Here is a 24,211-nt window from a genome sequence, read left to right on the forward strand (position 1 = left end):
GGTAGGGCCCGTCTCTATATGTTGCCAACTTGTACTTCCCAAGCGCTTAGTACAGTGCTCTGCACACAGTAAGCACTAAATAAATACGATTGAATGAACGAATGAATGAATGACTAAGCTCTCCTTTCCTCTTCTCGCACTCCCTTCTGCGTCATCCGGAATTACTCCTTTTATTCATCCCCCCAGAGCTCCCCAGCACTAAAGCATATATCTGTCATTTATTTATTTCTGTTAATGTCTGTCTCTCCTTCTAGACTGTAAACTCATTGTAGGCGGGGAATATGTCTGTTGTCCTCTCCCAAGCACTTAGTACAGGGCTCTGTACCAAGTGAGTGCTCAGTAAATACGATTGACTTACTGACTGATCTGTACCAAGTAAGTGCTCAGTAAATATGATTGACTGACCGTCCATAACCTCTAACAGAGTGATGGGCAGGTGAAGCTCCATCACCTCCCTCCCACTAAAAGCTCTCCAGTGGCCGGGATCATGTTTAACAACCCTACTTTAATCTCTGAACACTAACTTCTCAGTTGATTGATGGAAACAGGGTGGCCCAAGGCCGGCCCATTTTTCAGATCATGAGCTTGTGTGTGTTCCTCAAGGGTTGTGGCCCACCATTGTGGAATCCAAATCTTGCCCTCCCACTGGAGCAGAGGGAGGGTGGATCAGTATCTGGCGGAACATTTGGAACATTAGGTACTCATCATCATCATCAATCGTATTTATTGAGCGCTTACTGTGTGCAGAGCACTGTGCTAAGCGCTTGGCAAGTACAAATTGGCAACATACAGAGACAGTCCCTACCCAACAGTGGGCTCACAGTCTAAAAGGGGGAGACAGAGAACAAAACCAAACATACTAACAAAATAAAATAAATAGAATAGATATGTACAAATAAAATGAATAAATAAATAGAGTAATAAATATGTACAAACATATATACATATATACAGGTGCTGTGGGGAAGGGAAGGAGGTAAGATGGGGGGATGGAGAGGGGGACGAGGGGGAGAGGAAGGAAGGGGCTCAGTCCGGGAAGGCCTCCTACTAAGCGCTTGGGAAGTACAAATTGGCAACATATAGAGACAGTCCCTACCCAACAGTGGGCTCACAGTCTAAGAGGGGGAGACAGAGAACAAGACGAAACGTACTGATAAAATAAAATAAATAGAATAGCTATGTACAAGTAAAATAAATAAATAATAGAGTAATAAATATGTACAAACATATCTACATATATACAGGTACTCTGTTGTTCCTGGGGTGGGAAAGCGGAAGGGCGAGGAAAAGGAAGCTTTGATGTATGTATTCTCTGCGGTCCGTATTTCCTCTGTCATGGGTAGGGCCTACTGTCAGTTTATATTTTGTGCTTATCTCCCAGAGCTCAATTCAGTGCTTTACCCAAAAGGAAGCACTCAGAATGTCCACAGTAAATAGAAAAACTCCGAATCATTGATTTCAGATATATAATAATAATAATTGGCATTTGCTAAGCGCTTACTATGTGCAAAGCACTGTTCTAAGTGCTGGGGAGGCTACAGGGTGATCAGGTTGTCCCACGTGGGGCTCACAGTCTTCATCCCCCTTTTACAGATGAGGTAACTGAGGCCCAGAGAAGTTAAGTGACTTGCCCAAGATCACACAGCAGACATGTGGCGGTGTCGGGATTTGAACCCATGACCCCTGACTCCAAAGCCCGTGCTCTTTCCACTGAGCCACGCTGCTTCTCTATATGTAGTAGCTGTTTCCCTTGTCTGTCTACTCTCTTCTTAATAATAATAATGATGATGATGATGATGGTGGTGGTATTTGTTAAGCATTTACTATGTGCCAAGCACTGTTCTCTGTTTTTTTATTACACCCCAGTTCATATTCTCCACCCCCCCCCCCCCCCAAATTTAATGGTATTTAGGCGCTTATTGTGTGCCAGGCAGTGTACTAAGTGCTGGGGTAGATACAAACTAATCAGGTTGGATGCAGTCCATGTCCTACATGGGCTTCACAGTCTTAATCCCCGTTTTACAGGTGAGATAAACTGAGGCACAGAAAAGTTAAGTGACTTGCCCAAGGTCACACAGTAGACAAGTGGCGGAGCTGGGATTAGAAGCCAGTCAGGCCATGTCCTCTTTCTCCCAGGCCTGTACTCTTTCTGCTAGGCCACACTGCTTTTCTAGAAGATAAAGAAGTGTCTTTACATTTATCAAAGTCACTTCAATGCTTTGGAGAATTAAAAAAAATAACCGTTATGCTTAGTGTTTTATTGAGTAAAGCAAATTTGCATCTTCAAAACAGTAGGAATCAGCATGATCTAGTGAAAAGAGTACTAGCCTACGAGTCAGAGGACCCGAGTTCAAATTCTAGCACTGCCACTTGCGTACCATATGACTGTAGGCAAGTCATTTCTGTGCCTCAGTTTCCTCACCTGTAAAACAGGAATAAAAACCTATTTTTCCTTCTGTTATCAGCCCTGTGCGGGATAGAGCCTGTGTCTGAGTAATAATAATAAATAATAATGGTATTTGTTAAGCGCTTACTGTGTGCAAAGCACTGTTCTAAGCGCTGGGGTGGGATACAAGGTGATCAGGTTGTCCCATGTGGGGCTCACAGTCCTAATCCCCATTTTCCAGATGAGGGAACTGAGGCCCAGAGAAGTTAAGTGATTTGCCCAAGGTCACACAGCTGATAAGTGGCGGAGCTGGGATTTGAACCCATGACCTCTGACTCCAAAGCCCGGGCTCTTTCCACTGAGCCACGCTGCTTCACAATCTGATTATACAATATATACAGAATTATATACAGAATTATATATATATATACAGAATTATACAATTATATAATTATACAATTGTATAATTGTGTAATTATACAATTATACAGAATATACAAGATAATCTGAACTGATTATCTTGTATATACTCCAGCGCTTAGTACAGTGCTTGGCCCACAGTAAGCACTAATTACAACCATTTTAAATCTTATTATTATCAAGTTTCTTTTGAGGACGTGTTTACAAAATGCAGTCGACCATTCCTCTGTTTAGCAGTTGGGTTTTTGTTGGTAAACTTTACATAAAACTTGTTAAATAATATTTAATGCCTGATGGCATCTAGGGTACAAACTAGTGAAGCAGGCAGTCGTCCATCAGTGATATCTATTGAGCCTCCTCAATCAGTCAGTGGAATTTATTGAGTGATTAATCTGGAGAGAATTGGAGAGTACAATACAATAGACACCATCCCTACCCTCAAGGAGCTTGTCCCCCCTAGAGTGGGACACAGATCTTGAAATAAATCACAGATAGGGGAAATTGCAGGGTAGAAGAACATGCACATTAAGAGGCTGAGGGTGGGGTGAATATCAAATGCTGAAAGGATACACATCTAAGCAGATCTTGAAATAAATCACAGATAGGGAAAATTTCAGGGTAGAAGAATATGTGTTAGTTAAGAGGCTGGAGGTGGGATGAATATCAAATGCTGAAAGGATTCCCAAGTAATTCACAAGGGTGAGGAGAAGGAAGAAAGAGTAGGAGAAAGGAGGGCTTCGTCAGGGAAGACCTCTTGGAAGCGATAGGATTTTATAATGACTTTAAAGGTAGGAAGAGTGATTGTCTGTTGGATATGAAGGGAGAGGGCTAGACACTGTACTAAGCCCTTGGGAAAATACAAAAATAACAAACCCATTTACCCCATCCATACGGAGCCCACAGTCTCATGGGGCAGATGTCAGAAATTACTTGTAGATAAACAAAGTCAAAGAAAGAATATAAAGCAGAAAGCAGTACAAACACATCAGGACTGAAAACCTGAGAAAGATCAATCAATCAGTCAATTGTATTTATTGAGCGCTTACTGTGTGCAGAGCACTGGACTAAGCGCTTGGGAAGTACAAGTCGGCAACACATAGAGACAGTCCCTACCCAACAGCGGGCTCACAGTCTAGAAAGGGGAGACAGAGAACAAAACCAAACATACTAACAAAATCAAATAAATAGAATAGATATGTACAAGTAAGATAAATAGAGTAATAAATATGTACAAACAGATCGGTCAGTCAGTAATATTTATCGAGCGCTGTACTGTGTGCAGAGTACTGTACAGAGTGAGCTCGTTACGGGCGGGGAATGTGCCCACTAATTTTGTTGCATCGCACTCCCCCAAGCGCTTAGTACAGTGCTCTGCACATACTAAGCGCTCAATAAATACCAGTGATTGAACGGCATTCACAAAAATGTATAAATACATCAAAACACATGTCCATGAGTACCGAGGACTGAATAGTGCTGAGGTTGGCTTGTTTATTCAGCATATTTAGCATTGTGGGCATGCACTCATTTTCTGGATTTCATTTTGACTATTTACACTGACCGTAACTGTGGGGAGTTTTTTGTTTGTTTTTTTAAGCGGCCTTAAATGAAGTTTGTCATGAAAAACATGTATCTCTTCCTTCAGGGAAGTAAGCAATGGTATAGAAAAAAAAGGAAAGAAAAAATCTGTTGGGCGTCCACCCGGCCCATATACCAGAAAGATGATTCACAAAACCACCGAACCATCTTCTTTGGTAAGTGTTTTGAGTGGAAATTTTGAAAGCCAGAAGTTGAGTTTTAGAGCACTTGCATCAATGATTTTCTTCTTTCACAGGATAAGGAATCCTTATCCTTGGAAGCATATTCCAAAATTCAAATAGTATACATTTTAAAAGAACTCAAGCCAATTCATATGAAAAATGGAGATGTACACCTACTGCTGTCCAACAATACTGTCTTCATATATGGAAGAAAAAACTAACAGCTTCTATATGAAAGAGTCAAAAAAGATAACTATTAGAGCTCCAAATGTGTAGCGTTGCCATTGTGTGAACCTATAACAAGTCTTGTTCGGAAAGCCATAAATTTGTACAATGGAGTTTTAGAGCCCGTGCCTCAATAATTTTCTTCTTTCACAGGATAAGGAATCAGTTCCAGGGATAGAGAATCCCACCTCAGATTTACCTTGCTCTATAGGGTAAATAGAATGCTCTTTTCTCTTTTCCTAATGGGAATTTGGTGAGGAATCTAGTCTCTTTCAAATTTCTAGTCGTGTTTTCTTAGTAGAAGTAATTGTCACAAATTCCTTTGTCTTAGACGAACTGATGGGACTGCACATTCATCCAATACCTCAGATGTGGACCTCACGGGTGCTGCCAGTACAAAAGAAACTACCTCATCTAGCATTTCCAGGCATTATAGGTAGCTTTTGTTTACTCTCGGGTTGTTCGTGCTTATTCGTAGAGTTTGACTGATTTGACTATTTTTCTTTATAAAAAGGACGCTCTTTCCGTTCACCAAGCAAACCAAATATATAATAATAATAATAATGGTGTTTAAGCGCTTAACATGTGCCAAGCACTGTTCTAAGTGCTGGGGTAGATACAAGGTAATCAGGTTGTCCCACATGGGGCTCACGGTCTTAATCCCCGTTTTACAGATGACGGAACTGAGGTGCAGAGAAGTTAAGTGACTTGCCCAAAATCACACAGCTGACAGTTGGCAGAGCTGGGATTCGAACCCATGACCTCTGACTCCAAAGCCCGGGCTCTGGCCACTAAGCCAAGCATATATGAATATATGCGGATAAATCTCATAGGCCCCATGGTTGGTTTGAAATCATTCCACCTGAGATTTTCTTAGGTGGTTTCTATGGTGCCTTTTTTTGCAATGGTATTTGTTGAGCGCTTACTATCTGCCAGGTACTGTATTAAGCACTGGGGTTGAGACATGCTGATCAAGTTGGAGAGAGTCCCTCTCCCTACATGGGGCTCACAGTCTTAACCCCTATTTTACAGATGAGGGAACTCGGTTGTTTTTGGGCAGGGGAAAGGCTAATGGTCTGAGTCCGTCTCCTGACCGCAGATTAAAGTCATTGTCTGTCCGATAGAACGGACCCTTCTGCCCGACCAAAGCTGCCCGGGTGTAACATTCTAGCCTGTGCCGTAGAACAGATGCTTCCACTCCATCAAAGCTGTCCAGATCCTAAAGTTGCCATCTGTTCGAGCAAACAGATGCTTCCGTTCGATCATAGCCGATCCGGAGGAGGCCGCCCCGATTGGAATGGCGTTCTCATTTCTGGATGCGGCCTGGGCCTCGGAGTCAGAAGGACCTGGTTTCTAATCATGGCTTGGCCACTCGTCTGCTGTGCGACCATGGGCAAGTCGCTAAAGTCCTCGCTTTCCTCTCCATCCAAACTGCTACCACGTCAGTCCATGCACTTATCCCACCCCGCTTTGATAACTGCATCGGCCTCCTTGCTGACCTCCCTGCCTCTTGTCTCTCCCCACTCCAGTCCATACCTCACTCTGCTGCCCGGATCATTTTTCTACAAAAACATACAGGACGTGTTTTCTCACTCCTCAGGAACCTCCAGTGGTTGCCCATCAACCTCTGCATAAAACAGAAACTCCTTACCTTTGGCTTCACTGGACTCAATCACCTTCCCCCCTCTTACCTCACCTCACTACCCATTCATTCATTCATTCAATCATATTTATTGAGCGCTTACTGTGTGCAGAGCACTATACTAAGCGCTTGGGAAGTCCAAGTTGGCAACATATAGAGACGGTCCCTACCCAACAGTGGGCTCACAGTCTAGAAGGGGGAGACAGACAACAAAACAAAACATATTAGCAAAATAAATAGAATAAATATGTACAAATAAAATACAGTAATAAATACATACAAACACATATACATATATACAGGTGCTGTGGGGAGGGGAAGGAGGTAAAGTGGGGGGGATGGGGAGGGGGAAAAGAAGGAGGGGGCAACAGTGGGCTCACAGTCTAGAAGGGGGAGACACAGAACAAAACAAACCATATTAACAGAATAAAATAAAATACTCCAGCTTACCACGTCTGCTGTGTGACCTTGGGCAAATCACTTAACTTCTCTGAGCCTCAGTTACCACATCTGTAAAATGGGGTTGATGACTGTGAGCCCCACGTGGGACAACCTGATCACCTTGTATCTCCCCCCCCCACGCTTAGAACAGTGCTTGGCACATAGTAAGCGCTTAACAAATGCCATTATTATTATTATTATTCCCCAGCTGCTGTAGGCTTCCCCCAGCTTCTCCATTCCTTTAAGTTCCTTGGTCATTTGTAAGAGCTTGCTCCAACCCACTGCCTCACCATCGATCCCCTTTCCCTCTCCACTCACTTCTTCCGTTCCTTCCATCTCTGCCGAGGAGATACGGCACGGAGGAGGAATGTAGAGAGGAAGGCGGAGGGCGGGCCAGGTGGAAATGGGCTTCAGTCAATCAATCAATCAATCAATCGTACTCGCATACTACAGTTCAACCCACACCCTTTTGTTTCTGTAATGCTAACGGTCTCACTGTACCTCAGTTTCGTCTGTCTTAGGGATGTGTTGCCGACTTGTACTTCCCAAGCGCTTAATACGGTGCTCTGCACACAGTAAGCGCTCAATAAATACGATTGATTGATTGATTGATTGCTGCCCACCTCTCTTCCACATTCTCCCCCGGCCTGGAACGTCCTCCCTCCTCCTTTCATCCCCATTTCCTCTCCCCCTCCTGTTCAGAGCCTTACTGAAGTCACATCTCCTCCAAGAGGCCTTCCCTGACTAAGCCCTCTTTCCCTTTCCTTCAGCTCCCTTCTGTGTCACTCTGACTTGCTCCCTTTATTCAACGCTGCTGGTGAAGCAGTGTGGCTCAGTGGAAAGAGCCAGGGCTTTGGAGTCAGAGGTCATGGGTTCAAATCCCGGCTCTGCCAGTTGTCAGCTGTGTGACTTTGGGCAAGTCACCTAACTTCTCTGGGCCTCAGTTACCTCATCTGGAAAATGGGGATTAAGACTGTGAGCCCCCTGAGGAACAACCTGATCGCCTTGTAACTTCCCCAGCGCTTAGAACAGTGCTTTGCACATAGTATAAATGCCATTAAAAAAAAACCTCCCAGCCACATAGCACTTATGTACATGTCTGTAATTTATGCATTTATATTAATATTCATTCATTCAATCGTATTTATTGAGCGCTTACTGTGTGCAGAGCACTGTACTAAGCGCTTGGGAAGTACAAGTTGGCAACATGTAGAGGCGGTCCCTACCCAACAACGGGCTCACAGTCTAGAAGGGGGAGACAGCCAACAAAACAAGACATATTAACAAAATAAAATAAATAGAATAGTAAATATGTACAAGCAAAATAAATAGAGTAATAGGTCTGTACAAACATATATACAGGTGCGGTGGGGAGGGGAAGGAGGCAGGGTGGGGGGGGTTGGGGAGGGGGAGAGGAAGGAGGGGGCTCAGTCTGTAATATAATCATAATAATAATAATAATGATGGCATTTATTAATCACTTACTATGTGCAAAGCACTGTTCTAAGTTCTGGGGGGATACAAGGTCATGAGGTTGTCCCACATGGGGCTCACAGTCTTCATCCCCATTTTACAGATGAGGGAACTGAGGCCCAGAGAAGTGAAGTGACTTGCCCAAAGTCTCACAGCTGACAAGTGCGGGAGCTGGGATTTGAACCCATGACCTCTGACTCCAAAGCCCGTGCTCTTTTCCACTGAGCCACGCTGCTTCTCAATTAATATCTGTAATAAATATAAATACAGATAAATACTTTATCTGTAATAAAGTAATTTCTGTCTCCCCATCTAGATTGTAAGCTCGTGGTGGGTAGGCAATGTGTCTGTTACATTGTACTCTCCCAAGCGCTTAGTACAGTACTCTGCGCATGGTAAGCACTCAATTAATGCGATTGACTGACTTACTAACTTAACTTTTTTGGGAGTCAGTTCCCCTTAATGGAGATTGACTGTGAGCCCCAGATGGGACATGAACTGAGTCCACACTGATTAACCTTTGTCTACCCCAGCGGTTAGTACAGTGCCGACACAGACTAAGCGCTTAACAAACACCATTAAAAAAAAAAGAGCCTCAATAGCAATTTCAGTAATAATAAAGTAAAATAATAATGGCGTTTATTAAGCGCTTACTATGTGCAAAGCACTGTTCTAAGCACTGGGGAGTTCACAAGGTGATCAGGTTGTCCCACGGGGGGCTCACAGTCTTAATCCCCATTTTACAGATGAGGTAACTGGGGCACAGAGAAGTGAAGTGACTTGCCCAAAGTCACACAACTGACAATTGGCAGAGCTGGGATTTGAACCCACAACCTCCTTGAGAGGTGCGTCAGAAGCAGGGTCATTGGAAAAATGTGCCCAAATTATGGACACGGTGTATCCGAGCCTTGTTTGCGTCAGCATGTGAACAGAGGGCCCTTTAAAACCGGAAAAACTTATTAGTCATCCGAGTCAGGAATTGTGAAGACTAAAACCACCATGCCCAGTGGGTAGACTCCCTTTTTTCTAGCTCTCTTCCTCCCTTCAAGGCCCTACTGAGAGCTCACCTCCTCCAGGAGGCCTTCCCACCCTGAGCCCCTTCCTTCCTCTCCCCCTCGCCCCCCTCTCCATCCCCCCCATCTTACCTCCTTCCCTTCCCCACAGCACCTGTATATATGTATATATGTTTGTACATACTTATTACTCTATTTTACTTGTACATATCTATTCTATTTATTTTGTTAGTATGTTTGGTTTTGTTCTCTGTCTCCCCCTTTAAGACTGTGAGCCCACTGTTGGGTAGGGACTGTCTCTATAGGTTGCCAGTTTGTACTTCCCAAGCGCTTAGTACAGTGCTCTGCACACAGTAAGCGCTCAATAAATACGATTGATGATGATGATGGTGTCGCCGTCACGGTCTCCTCGGCTGAAATGAGACCTCGTTTGCCCGGGGAGCAACTGCCGGTCTATTTTTAGGCCCCAGGGCATCTGCCAGGTAACGTGCCGGGTTTCCTTGGCCCCTGGCTTCCTAACAATCCCCAGGTATTCCCGTCTCCAGCTTACCAGGCGGCGGTTGCTCGGGGGAACCATCTTCCTAAGAAGTAAGCGACAGAGAGAGAATGATGGTATGGCTCAATCAATCAATCAGTCGTATTTATTGAGCGCTTACTGTGTGCAGAGCACTGTACTAAGCGCTTGGGAAGTACAAATTGGCAACATATAGAGACGGTCCCTACCCAACGGTGGGCTCACAGTCTAAAAGATGCAGGATAGTGACAGCATTTACAAGAAGCAGCGTGGCCTAGTGATAATAATAATAATAATAATGATGATGACGATATTTATTAAGCGCTTACTATGTGCAAAGCACTGTTCTAAGCGCTGGGGAGGTTACAAGGCGATCAGGTTGTCCCACGGGGGCTCACAGTCTTAATCCCCACTTTACAAATGAGGTAACAGGCACAGAGAAGTGAAGTGACTTGCCCAAAGCCACACAGCTGACAATTGGCAGAGCAGGGATTTGAACCCATGACCTCTGACTGCAAAGCTCGTGCTCTTTCCAGTGAGCCACGCCTGGGCTTAAGCGCTTAGTACAGTGCTCTGCACACAGTAAGCGCTCAATAAATACGATTGAATGAATGAATGGGAGACAGAGGACCTGGGTTCTAATCCCAGCTCTGCCACTTGTCTGCTGTGTGACCTTGGGCAAGTCACTTCTCTGGGCCTCAATTTCCTCGTCTGTAAAAAGGGGGGCTAAGTCTTTGAGCCCTACATGAGACAGGGACTGGTCATCATCATCAATCGTATTTATTGAGCGCTTACTGTGTGCAGAGCACTGTACTAAGCGCTTAGCACTGTACTAACCCGGTCCAACCCGATTATCTTGTATCTACCCTGGGACTTAGTACAGTGCCGGGTCCATAGTTAACATGTAACAAATACCACACTTATTAATCAATCAATCAATCAGTCAATCGTATTTATTGAGCGCTTACTGTGTGCAGAGCACTGGACTAAGCGCTTGGGAAGTACAAGTTGGCAACATATAGAGACAGTCCCTACCCAACAATGGGCTCACAGTCTAGACAGTCTATTAAAGAGAAGCAGTGTGTCTCAGTGGAAAGAGCCCAGGCTTTGGAGTCAGAGGTCATGGGTTCAAATCCCGGCTCTGCCAATTGTCAGCTGTGTGACTTTGGGCAAGTCACTTAATTTCTCTGTGCCTCAGTCCCCTCATCTGGAAAATGGGGATTAAGACTGTGACCGCCCCGTGGGACAACCTGATCACCTTGTAACCTTCGCAGCACTTTAAAACAGTGCTTTACACATAGTAAGCACTTAATAAATGCCATCATTATTATTATTATTATTATTCAGCCTACTGGTTTTGGGTGGGGTGGGGGAGTGGAGATGTTAGAGAGAAATGTTCGTTTTTGTCCCAAAATAGGAAGACCAAAAGAATAAGGTAAGAAAATAACACAATAGACAAGAAGCGTGGCCCAGTGGAAATAATAATAATAATAATCGTGGTATTTATTAAGCACTTACCGTGTGCCAGTCACTGTACTAAGCGCTGGGGTGGATACAAGCAAATTGGGTTGGACACAGTCCTTGTCCCACGTGGGGCTCACAGTCTCATTCCCCATTTTGCAGATGAGAGAACTGAGGCACAGAGAAGTAAAGTGACTTGCCCAAAGCCCCCCAACAGACAGGTGGCAGAGTCAGAATTAGAACCCATGACCTTCTGACTCCCAGGACCAGGCTCTCATCACTATATGTGGCTCAGTGGAAAGAGTCCGGGCTTTGAAGTCTGAGGTCAGGGGTTCAAATCTCCACCAGTTGTCAGCTGTGTGACTTTGGGCAAGTCACTTCACTTCTCTGGGCCTCAGTTACCTCATCTGTAAAATGGGGATTAAGACTGTGAGCCCCCCCGTGGGCCAACCTGATCACCTTGTAACCTCCCCAGCGCTTAGAACAGTGCTTTGCACATAGTAAGCGCTTGATAAATGCCGTCATTATTATTATTACCATGCTGCTACTTTCCCAGGAAGGAGCTCGATCCTGGGAGTCGGAGGTCCTGGGTTCTAAACCCAGCTCAGCCACTTATCAGCTGTGTGACCTTGGGCAAGTCACTTCACTTCTCTGGGCCTCAGTTTCCACATCTGCAAAAGTGGAGATTAAGTCCTACCCCTTCCTGCCTAGACTGCGAGCCCCACGTGGTCCAGGGATTGTGTCCAAACCGATTCCCTCATAGATACCCCCAGTGCTTGGCACATAGTAAGCGCTTTAAAAAATGTCACTGTTGCTATTATTCATTCACTCATTCATTCAGCCGTATGTATTAAGCGCTTACCGTGTGCAGAGCACTGCACTAAGTGCTTTGTTGTTGTTGTAATAAAATAATAACGTTGGCATTTGTTAAGCGCTTACTATGTGCAAAGCACTGTTCTAAGCGCTTGGGGGGATACAAAGTGATCAGGTTGCCCCACGTGGGGCTCACAGTCTACATCCCCATTTTACAGATGAGGTAATTGAGGCTCAGAGAAGTTACATCGACCCCCGGCCCACGTCATCCCCCGGGCCTGGAATGCCCTCCCTCTGCCCCTCCGCCAAGCCAACTCTCTTCCTCCCTTCAAGGCCCTGCTGAGAGCTCACCTCCTCCAGGAGGCCTTCCCAGACTGAGCCCCTTCCTTCCTCTCCCCCTCGTCCCCCTCTCCATCCCCCCCATCTTACCTCCTTCCCTTCCCCACAGCACCTGTATATATGTAGATATGGTTGTACAGATTTACTACTGTATTTATTTATTTACTTATTTTGCTTGTACATTTCTATCCTATTTATTTGATTTTGTCGGTATGTTTGGTTCTGTTCTCTGTCTCCCCCTTTTAGACTGTGAGCCCCCTGTTGGGTAGGGACTGTCTCTATGTGTTGCCAACTTGGACTTCCCAAGCGCCTAGTACGGTGCTCTGCACACAGTAAGCGCTCAATAAATACGATCGATTGATTGATTATTATCAGTAGCAGAATTCAGGGAGGCAGCCCGCGGTCTTGAGCATTTACCGAGCCCCCGTTGGCCTTTTGCGTTGCGCAGCCTATCCGACTCCAGGAAAAGAACTCGGACGGGGAGACCGTGGCCGGCCGCCATCCCACACCTGCGGAGGAGACGAGGCCGCCTCCCCCGCAAAGCCCTCCAGGCGCAGAACTCGGAAATCGTCCCAGAGGACGAAGGCAAGGAAGATTACCAGTTCGATGAACTCAACACGGAGATCCTGAATAATTTAGCCGATCAGGAGCTGCAGCTGAACCACCTGAAGAACTCCATCACGAGTTACTTCGGCGCCGCGGGAAGAATCGCCTGTGGCGAGAAGTACCGTGTCCTGGCCCGCCGAGTGACCCTTGACGGAAAGGTGCAGTATCTGGTGGAGTGGGAAGGAGCGACTGCGTCCTGACTGGCGGACTGAACGCCGCGTTCACTGCACTCTCATCTCCCGTAGGTACACCGCAGAGCCCCGAAGGAGTCTTGCTTTTGACGGTCTTTCTTAAAAATAAAAGGAAAAAACAAAAAAAAAAACACACAGAAACCATTTTAGCCTTAAACACATACCTGGGGAACGTTGTGGATATCGTCAGAAAAGCTGTCTTTTAAAATCAGAGCAGAGACTTAATTCCGTAAGCTGACGGACCGTAGATGGTGTCTAGGGTTAGGAGCTTTTTAAGAACTGATCCTTCGATTCCGTGCATGGTGGTAGAAAAATCTTTCTAGGTATTTCCTCGAGTCCGTGGGTGATTAGTGGTCGTCGGAGCAAACCGATCGCGTAGGTAGCACAAGCCGTTGGAGAAGCAGTGTCTGTTTTGTAACCCAAACGTTGGCGGGAATGAATTTCTATTTCAGTACCTTTGAGGTTTCACACAGTGCAGTGTATATAATTCCTACTGAAGACTGTAAAATTTGAAATTCCTTTCAAGCAAAGTGTAAAAAAAAAAAAAAATATATTGAGCCTGTAAATTGCTCTGTGACTAGACTTCATTGTCGTCTTAATATATTCTTGCATGTGCATATAGAGATACACACACTCCTTGTGCGTCTGTATATGCGTGTGATTGTGACCTATGCAATTTCGATTATGGGAACGGGCAGCTTTGGAGTATATATATATATATATATATATCCCATAATTCTTTTTTCAGGAATAGTTGCAGTATTTACACAGCAGCATTTCTTCTCAGGCTTTATTGGGTGCTGTTGCTTGCTATGTATGAAGAGAAATGTGTCAAACGAGTTCAGCGCAAGGGTGCGAACGACGGCGCTGATGGGCTGTTCGTGATGCTTTTCGATTCTGGAACCAGAACCTTAGGGGAAAAAAAAATAAGAAAATGACAAAATTACGGACATTCTACCAGAAGTAACATTTGAACCTTTTTTTGTGTGTGTGTGTGTGTGTGTGTGTGGCACATTATGATTGTAAATGTCTCCCAGTTTTAACAGTCAGTCTATAGGAGTCCTATCAAAGATTCCTACGATGTCAGTAGTAACTGTTAGTCGTGTTGGATAAATGTAGTATGAACAGAAAGTATTTTATTGCACAGGGTTAATGAGCAGTAGGGTGCCCACTGAGGTAACTACTGTTGGGTTTTTTTTTTTTAATTACAACATTACCTCTTGTTTTTATAAAATGTACCAAGTTGAAATTGATAACTTTATTTGACATGTAAAAAAAGACAGTTTCTTTTTTTATCACCAGTGTTAGATGTATTTTCTTTGTCTTCTGTTTTTTTTTTCTTTTCTTTCTTCCTTATATATATATATTTTTTTGGTTTGGTTTCTTTTTTAGCCAAAGAGTAAACAGAAGAATATTCTGATTTTGGTGGCTGTTCATTTGATTCTGAAGACTATCTGATATTGCTTAATTTACAAATTGGGAATTGGCCACCAAAATGGGGAAAAAATCTGTAAAGTGTAGTGATTGCAGAGCTGTTAACGTGTGCTGCCGGGTTAGTACTTATTTATTCCATTAATTGATTATTTGACTGTTTATGAAGAAAGTTGCTTTGTTTCTTTGAACATCTTCAAAAGATGACTTTTTCCTGTCACATTCTAGCCAAAAGAAGCAGAAAGAACTCTTGTTTTCCTGCACTTGGGGCCTGGGTGGCCAGGTCTAAATGAGCTTTACAAAAGTGCAAATTAAACGGTCACTTCTGTTTACCTCCATCAGAACTTGATTTTTTTTCTCCCCCCAGCTGGTAATTTCAAGTTGCCTTTCCCGCAGCTGCGATATTTTGAGAACACACAAACTTCGTGTTGCTTTTTGAATGTCTGTCTGTGTCGAGGGGTAATGGAAAATGTAAAATCCCATGTAACACCACCACTCCCACCTGGATTCACACGATCTCACTGCCCCCCGAGTCCTTTAATTCTAACTGAACACCAGCATTATTTCCTTGACGCGCTTGGAAGAAAACTTATCAAACTAAACCGTCTTTAGACTTAGTTATTGTGAATGTCTTTGCTTCGTCTTATCACGGTGGTTCACACGGCTCTGATGTTCAGTTTGTATTTTTGGAAGTGCTTTTACTTAGAATGAAAACAGACCATCATTAAATGTGTGTATTTTTTAAAGAGATTACGGGTTTTGCTTTTGAATTTGTTCGAAAATACACACCGGTCCAGCCCTTTAGCCGTGGAGGTAGAGATTTTCCGACTCCACAGCTAATATTAGCTGGAGTAACCGCTGATTGTTCCCGTTCCCCAAAGAACTTATTTTTTCGTGTCCTGTTTTAAAGCTTTAAGCACCTACTGAAATTATAAATTGAAAACAGCAGTTAACCATGCTGCAGATCTGACAGTGAAAATCCCAATGAGTATTTTTCTCCCCCTCCCCGTGCAAAAACCGATTGAGCTTTTTAGCTTTTTATCTATGAATTTTACTTTCCAAGCGCTTAGTACGGTGCTCTGCACCCAGTAAAGCGCTCAAGAAATACGATTGAATGAATGAATCCCTTTTCTTTTTGTCCTATTGTTTGTGAAGTGGATACAAGCGCTTAGTACGGTGCTCTGCACCCAGTAAAGCGCTCAAGAAATACGATTGAATGAATGAATCCCTTTTCTTTTTGTCCTATTGTTTGTGAAGTGGATACAAGCGCTTAGTACAGTGCTCTGCACACAGTAAGCACTCAATAAATACGATTGATTGATGATGATGCAGCCACCAGAAAGAAGCAGGGCCCGTAAAAAAATATTCTCTTTGGAATAGGGAAAGGGAAGACAGCATATTGGAAGATTTAACCCGCTGTGGTACAGAATTGAATAGCGGTGGATGAGGGAATGTAATTTTTTTTTTTTTTTTGCACTGCTTAATGGTCAATATTTCTGATCATGAGAGTCTGGGAAAATCAATCAGACCAGAATATGAGCAATCGAGTAAAATAGGTGTGTTTTGTAGATGCCAGAGGTTACTTCTGCTTGGGACAGAACAAAATGTGCGTTGATGCTTATAGCCCACCCACTTCCTCACCGGCTCCCTAAGACCCTAAAGTCACATTTGTGGACAAGAAACTATTTTCAGCCTGTGGCCTGTGTCACAGATGGGAAATGTACAGTGGAGGTGTTTGGCTAAATTGAGGTGCTTCAGCTGGGATTGTTTCTTTAAAGTCTTACCTTGGGAGGTCTTTTGGCTGGGAGGCTGCGCTCTACTGTAGACCTGTAATTGGCTTGGTGTTGGCTTAATCATCATCGTCATCATCAGTCGTATTTATTGAGCGCTTACTGTGTGCAGAGCACTGTACTGAGCGCTTGGGAAGTACAAATTGGCAACATATAGAGACAGTCCCTACCCAACAGTGGGCTCACAGTCTAGAAGGGGGAGACAGACACCAAAAAAAAACATATTAACAAAATGACAGTCTAAAAGGCTTAATTGACAACCGTTCCCCTCAATCCTACTGTCCCGAGGGGACACTCCCCCTCCTTCCCTCCCTAACCTGGTGAAAAGACCTGCGTGCATTCAGTCCTATTTATTGAGCGCTTACTGCATGCAGAGCACTGTTCTAAGTGCTTGGGAGAGTCCAATACAACATTAAACAGACGCATTCCTTGCCCACAAGAGAGCTTACGGTCTCCGTCACTTGTCTGCTGTGTGACCATGGGCAAGTCACTTCACTTCTCTGGTCTCTGTCACTTGTCTGCTGTAGGACCATGGCACTTCACTTCCCTGGGCCATGGTGACCGCATCTGTAAAATAATAATGTTGGTATTTGTTAAGCGCTTACTCTGTGCCAAGCGCTGTTCTAAGCGCTGGGGGAGATACAAGGTGATGATGATGGTATTTGTTAAGCGCTTACTATGTGCCAAGCGCTGTTCTAAGCGCTGGGGTAGATACAAGGTGATGATGATGGTATTTGTTAAGCGCTTACTATGTGCCAAGCGCTGTTCTAAGCGCTGGGGGAGATACAAGGTGATCAGGTTGTCCCACGTGGGGCTCACAGTCGTCATCCCCGTTTTCCAGATGAGGGAACTGAGGCCCAGAGAAGTCAAGTGGCTCGCCCAAAGTCACCCAGCTGACAAGCGGCGGAGCTGGGATTTGAACCCATGACCTCTGACTCCAAAGCCCAGGCTCTTTCCACTGGGCCACGCTGTTTCTCTGTAAAATGGGGACTAAGACTGTAAGCCCCATGTGGGACAGGGACTGTGTCCAACCCGATTAGCTTGTAGCCATCCCAGCGCCTAATACAGTGCCTGGCACAGAGTAAGAGCTTAACAAATATCATTAAAAACCCCAAACACTGTCAGTCAGGCAGATATCATGCAGATATCTGGGTAGGGACCGTCTCTATATGTTGCCAACTTGTACTTCCCAAGCGCTTAGTACAGTGCTCTGCACACAGTAAGCGCTCAATAAATACGATCGATGATGATGATGATGATGATATCTAGACTGTGAGCCCACTGTTGGGTAGGGACCGTCTCTATATGTTGCCAACTTGTACCTCCCAAGCGCTTAGTACAGTGCTCTGCACACAGTAAGCGCTCAATAAATACGATTGATTCGGTAGACTATGAGATGCTCTGTGGTTCTAAAATCCTTTCCTTTTTCTCTATAGAGCAGATAGCCTCATATGTGTTTGAGATTTGTTTTGCTGCATGCGGGTTCTGGTCAAAAATTAAATGAAAGTTTTGACTAGGCAAAAAAAAAAAGGATAAAAATGTTTGCTCCTTATAATTTTGCATAGTGCTCAGGTATTAAATCTTGCCGTATGAAGTCAGATGAGTGTCAGGTCTGTGTATTAGGTTGAGTAAAAAATTACAGATCAGCTCTATCTACGTGTAATGATGGCATTTATTAAGCGCTTACTGTGTGCAAAGCACTGTTCCAAGTGCTGGGGAGGTTACAAGGTGATCAGGTTGTCCCGGGGGGCTCACAGTCTTCATCCCCATTTTACAGATGAGGGAACTGAGGCCCAGTGAAGTGACTTGCCCGAAGTCACACAGCGGACAATTGGCAGAGCTGGGATTTGAACCCAAGCCCGGGCTCTTTCCACTGAGCCATGCTACGTAGTTAGTGGTCTGAAAACTAAGTAAGCGCTTAGTACAGTGCTCTGCACACAGTAAGCGCTCAATAAATATGATTTATGATGAAAATAAATCCTCCTCCTGGAGGCCTTCCCAGACTGAGCCCCTTCCTTCCTCTCCCCCTCGTCTCCCTCTCCATCCCCCCATCTTACCTCCTTCCCTTCCCCACAGCACCTGTATATATGTATATATGTTTGTACATATTTTTTTTTTACTCTATTTATCTTGTCCATATCTATTCTATTTATTTTATTTTGTTAGTATGCTTGGTTTTGTTCTCTGTCTCCCCCTTCTAGACTGTGAGCCCACTGTTGGGTAGGGACTGTCTCTATGTGTTGCCGACTTGTACTTCCCAAGTGCTTAGTACAGTGCTCTGCATACATTAAGCGCTCAATAAATACGATTGATTGATTGAAAAAGCTAGATTTCTGAGTCTACGATGTGGGAAGCAAGATGAAATCACCAGCCAACCAGTGCTGAACTTGTTTTAATATTGTGGAAATTTTCAAACCAAATCATCCATAAATTCACACCCATGATTTCCTTTATGGTGGTTTAAGGCATTAGTTATTCTACACTATTTAAGATCAATCAATCAATCGTATTTATTGAGCGCTTACTGTGTGCAGAGCACTGGACTAAGCGCTTGGGAAGGACAAGTTGGCAACATATAGAGACAGTCCCTACCCAACGGTGGGGATGAAAACTGACACATAAAAATTTAGTGAGTATTTTCATTTTGCAGTAATTTAATGTACAGTAAGACTGTGAAGTGGGGAGGCAAGCCATAAAATGCAAAAAGATTCCGTTTTGTTTCCTGAACTCCATACTATGCATCAAAGGCAGTAAGTAGACTATGGTAGTTGTAAAACAGATTTTATTTTTTAAAAAAAAGGTGGCCGAAACCAGCATGCTGTCTGGTTTTTAAGTTTTGGTCTTTTATTGGCAATGAGAAAAGAAGTTGTGGTATAGGGGTGGTGGTATTTTGGGGCTTCCCCAAAAGGAGCAGCATGGCCTCATTCATTCATTTATTCGGTCGTATTTATTGAGCGCTTACTGTGTGCAGAGCACTGTACTAAGCTCTTGGGAAGTACAAGTTGGCAACATATTCATTCAATCGTATTTATTGAGCGCTTACTGTGTGCAGAGCCCTGGACTAAGCGCTTGGGAAGTCCAAGTTGGCAACATATAGAGACGGTCCCTACCCAACAGCGGGCTCACAGTCTAGAAGGGGGAGACAGAGAACAAAACCAAACATATTAACAAAATAAATAGAAGAGTAAATATGTACAAGTAATGGATGGAATCCGGGCTTGGGAGTCGGAAGGACCTGGGTTCTAATCCCGACTCTGCCACTTGTCTGCCTTGTGATCTTGGGCAAGTCACTTCCCTCCTCCCCCTCCCCATCCCCCCTTACCTTACCTCTTTCCCCTCCCCACAGCACCGGTATATATGTTTGTACAGATTTATTACTCTATTTTATTTGTACATATTTATTCTATTTATTGTATTTTGTTAGTACGTTTGGTTTTGTTCTCTGTCTCCCCCTTTCAGACTGTGAGCCCGCTGTTGGGTAGGGACCGTCTCTCTATGTTGCCAACTTGGACTTCCCAAGCGCTTAGTACAGTGCTCTGCACACAGTAAGCGCTCAGTAAATACGATTGAATGAATGAAATTCTCTGTGCCTCGGTTAGCTCATCTGTAAAATGGGGATTAAGCCTGAGCCCCATGTGGGACAGAGACTGTGTCCAAACCTTATTAACAGGTGTCTACCCTGGCACTGTGTGCCAGTACTATTAAGAATTACAACTATTAAAAACTATTAAAATGGTATTATGGAGAAGCAGTGTGGCTCAGTGGAAAGAGCCTGGGCTTTGGAGTCAGAGGTCATGGGTTCGAATTCTGCCTCTGCCACATGTCTGCTGTGTGACCTTGGGCAAGTCACTTAATCAATCAATCAGTCGTATTTAGTGAGCGCTTACTGTGTGCAGAGCACTGTACTAAGCGCTTGGGAAGTCCAAGTTGGCAACATATAGAGACAGTCCCTACCCAACAGTGGGCTCAGTTAACTTCTCTGAGCCTCAGTTACCCCATCTGTAAAATGGGGATTAAGACTGTGAGCCCCACATGGACAACTTGATCACCTTGTATCCCCCCCCAGTGCTTAGAATAGTGCTTTGCACATAGTAAGCGCTTAGCAAATGCCATTATTATTATTATTATTATTATTATTAAAAATACCATTAAAAAAAAGCAGAAGTGGGAGAACCATGTGACCTTCCCCCCCGGGGGATGCAGGAAGGGAGCTGGCAAAGAAGATAGGAGATTGAGGCAGTGTTGGCTTTATTTTTTTTTTTTGGGGGGTATTTGTTAAGCGCTTACTATGTGCAAAGCACTGTTGCTGCTCGTTGCTTCCTGCACTTTTGGCATCTGTGCAGAGACGTATACTTAGAAATGCTCTTCCCTTTACGATTTATTTAAATGTTTTAACAGTTGGACTTCTGATTCCCCCCCTCCCCGGGGGCCTACTATAGTTCCCCAGGCACCGCCTTTCTCATCTGGCCAACAGCATATAGCTTCAAATTCAGAAAGAAGAGCATTATGGAAAAAAAAAAAGTATTCATTCATTCATTCAATCGTATTTATTGAGCGCTTACTGTGTGCAGAGGCCCTGCTGAGAGCTCACCTCCTCCAGGAGGCCTTCCCAGACTGAGCCCCTTCCTTCCTCTCCCCCTCGCCCCCCTCTCCATCCCCCCATCTTACCTCCTTCCCTTCCCCACAGCACCTGTATATATGTATATATGTTTGTACATATTTATTACTCTATATATTCTGCTTGTACATATCTATTCTATTTATTTTATTTTGTTAGTATGTTTGGTTTTGTTCTCTGTCTCCCCCTTTTAGACTGTGCGCCCACTGTTGGGTAGGGACCGTCTCTATATGTTGCCAACATGGACTTCCCAAGCGCTTAGCACAGTGCTCTGCACACAGTAAGCGCTCAATAAATACGATTGATGATGATGATTGAATGAATCTCATGTCTACCCTGAGCTTAGTACAGTGCCTGGCAAAGTAAGAGCTTAACAGATACTCACAGGAGGGACAGAAGGAAAGTATGTGCCTATAAAGAAATGTCACGGTGGGGCAGAAACCCTGTAAATAATAAAATTGGTAGAAAAATAATAATTGTGGTATTTAAGTCATTCATTCAATCGTATTTATTGAGCGCTTACTGTGTGCAGAGCACTGTACTAAGCACTTGGGAAGTACAAGTTGGCAACATATAGAGACGGTCCCTACCCAACAACGGGCTCACAGGCTAGAAGGGGGAGACAGACAACAAAACAAAACATGTAGACAGGTGTTAAGTTGTCAGAACAAATAGAATTAAATTACTATGTGCCAGGCACTGTAATAATAATAATAATAATAATAATAATAATAATAATAATAATATTAAGACCTCCGACTCCCAGGATCGAGCTCTTTCCTGGGAAAGAAGCAGCATGATAATAATAATAATGACGGCATTTATTAAGCGCTTACTATGTAGAAAGCACTGTTCTAACCGCTGGGGAGGTTACAAGGTGATCAGGTTGTCCCATGGCGGGCTCACAGTGTTAATCCCCATTTTACAGATGAGGTCACTGAGGCGCAGAGAAGTGAAGTGACTTGCCCCAAGTCACACAGCTGACAGTTGGCGGAGCCGGGATTTGAACCCATGACCTCTGACTCCAAAGCCCGGGCTCTTTCCACCGAGCCACGCTGCTTCTGTACTAAATGCTGCGGTAGATGGGGTAATTAATCAGGTTGGGCACAGTCCCTTGTCCAATACGGGGCTCAGCCTTAACCCCCATTTTACAGATGAGGGAACTGAAGCGCAGAAGTGGAGTGACTTGCCCAAGGTCACACAGCAGACAAGTGGTGGAGCCGGGATTAGAACCCAGACCCTTCGGATTCCCAGGCTGACTGGGTCGCGCTGCTTCTGTAATACGTCTGCTGTACAGGAAGAGTAGAAAAGCAGGATTTGTTTGCGGTTCATCTCACAAGCTCCGTTAACTATATTTGAATTTATCCAACCATCGCTGCAGAAAGAACCGGAAACTTTTTGTCACCGTCTAAAAAGATTCTTGTGTTGCTCATGATTTCATTATAGTTGACAGTATAGGCCCCTAACTGTCGCAGTAACAACGGTGGGGTTTGCAAAAAGTTGAAAATGTTGGGTAGGGACTGTCTCTATGTGTTACCAATTTGTACTTCCCAAGCGCTTAGTACAGTGCTCTGCAATAAATATCAATAAATACGATTGATGATGATGATGATGATTTATTGAGCGCTTACTATTTGCAGAGCACTGTTCTCAGCGGCTGGGAGAGTACAAGAGAATTAGCAGATAGCATGCTAATCCTTGCCCATAATGAGCTTACATTCTAGAGATTCATTCATTCAATTGTATTTATTGAGCGCTTACTGTGGGCAGAGCACTGTACTAAGCGCTTGGGAAGTGCAAGTCAATCAATCGTATTTATTGAGTGCTTACTGTGTGCAGAGCACTGTACTAAGCGCTTGGGAAGTCCAAGTCAATCAATCAATCGTATTTATTGAACGCTTACTGTGTGCAGAGCACTGTACTAAGCGCTTGGGAAGTACAAGTTGGCAACATCTAGAGACGGTCCCTACCCAACAGTGGGCTCACAGTCTAAAAAGGGGGAGACGGAGAACAAAACCAAAACATACTAACAAAATAAAATAGAATAGATATGTACAAGTAAAATAGAGTAATTAATATGTACAAACATATATACATATATACAGGTGCTGTGGGGAAGGGAAGGAGGTGTGTGCAGAGCACTGTACTAAGCGCTTGGGAAGTCCAAGTCGGCAACATATAGAGACGGTCCCTACACAACAGTGGGCTCACAGTCTAGAAGGGGGAGACAGACAACAAAACATATTAATAAAATAAAATACATACAGTAAATATGTACAAATGAAATAAATAGAGTAATAAATACTCTAATAAATACGTACAAATAAATACGTACAAATATATACAGGTGCTGTGGGGAAGGGAAGGAGGTAAGGCGGGGGGAATGGAGAGCGGGAGGAGGGAGAGAGGAAGGAGGGGGCTCAGTCTGGGATGAGATGAGATGATGAGAGAAGCAGCATGGCTCAGTGGAAAGAGCCTGGGCTTTGGAGTCAGAAGTCATGGGTTCAAATTCTGGCTCCACCAATTCTCAGCTGTGACTTTGGGTAAGTCACTTCACTTCTCTGGGCCTCAGTTCCCTCATCTGTAAAATGGGGATTAAGACTGTGAGCCCCTGTGGGACAACCGGATTCATTCATTCATTCAATCGTATTTACTGAGCGCTTACTGTGTGCAGAGCACTGTACTAAGCGCTTGGGAAGTACAAGCTGGTCACTTTGTAACCTCCCCAGCGCTTAGAACAGTGCTTTGCACATAATAATGATGATGGCATTTATTAAGCGCTTACTATGTGCAAAGCACTGTTCTAAGCGCTGGGGAGGTTACAAGGTAATCAGGTTGTCCCACGGGGAGCTCACAGTCTTCATCCCCATTTGACAGATGAGGGAACTGAGGCCCAGAGAAGTGAAGTGACTTGCCCAAAGTCACACAGCTGATAAGTGGCGGAGCTGGGATTTGAACCCACGACCTCCGACTCCAAAGCCCGGGCTCTTTCCGCTGAGCCGCGCTGGACGTAGTAAGTGCTTAATAAACACCATCATCAATCAGTCGTATTTATTGAGCGCTTCTTCTGCCTCCCTCTTACGACCGT

At 44.2% G+C, this 24,211-nt stretch overlaps 1 protein-coding gene across 1 annotated transcript in view; it reads left to right on the forward strand.

Annotated features, from left to right (window-relative positions):
- The window catches only part of MTF2 (metal response element binding transcription factor 2), an 86,611-nt gene extending 72,034 nt beyond the window's left edge, over positions 1 to 14,577 (forward strand). The window contains exons 12-15 of the mRNA XM_038744989.1: positions 4,452 to 4,560; positions 4,945 to 5,003; positions 5,123 to 5,227; positions 12,936 to 14,577. Of these exons, the coding sequence (XP_038600917.1) occupies positions 4,452 to 4,560; positions 4,945 to 5,003; positions 5,123 to 5,227; positions 12,936 to 13,293 (631 nt within the window). The 3' untranslated portion in view covers positions 13,294 to 14,577. The remainder of the gene's footprint in view (positions 1 to 4,451; positions 4,561 to 4,944; positions 5,004 to 5,122; positions 5,228 to 12,935) is intronic.
- The last annotated feature ends 9,634 nt before the right edge of the window (positions 14,578 to 24,211 follow it).

Source organism: Tachyglossus aculeatus, chromosome 4, assembly GCF_015852505.1.
Source record: "Tachyglossus aculeatus isolate mTacAcu1 chromosome 4, mTacAcu1.pri, whole genome shotgun sequence".
Classification (NCBI taxonomy): Eukaryota; Metazoa; Chordata; class Mammalia; order Monotremata; family Tachyglossidae; genus Tachyglossus; species Tachyglossus aculeatus.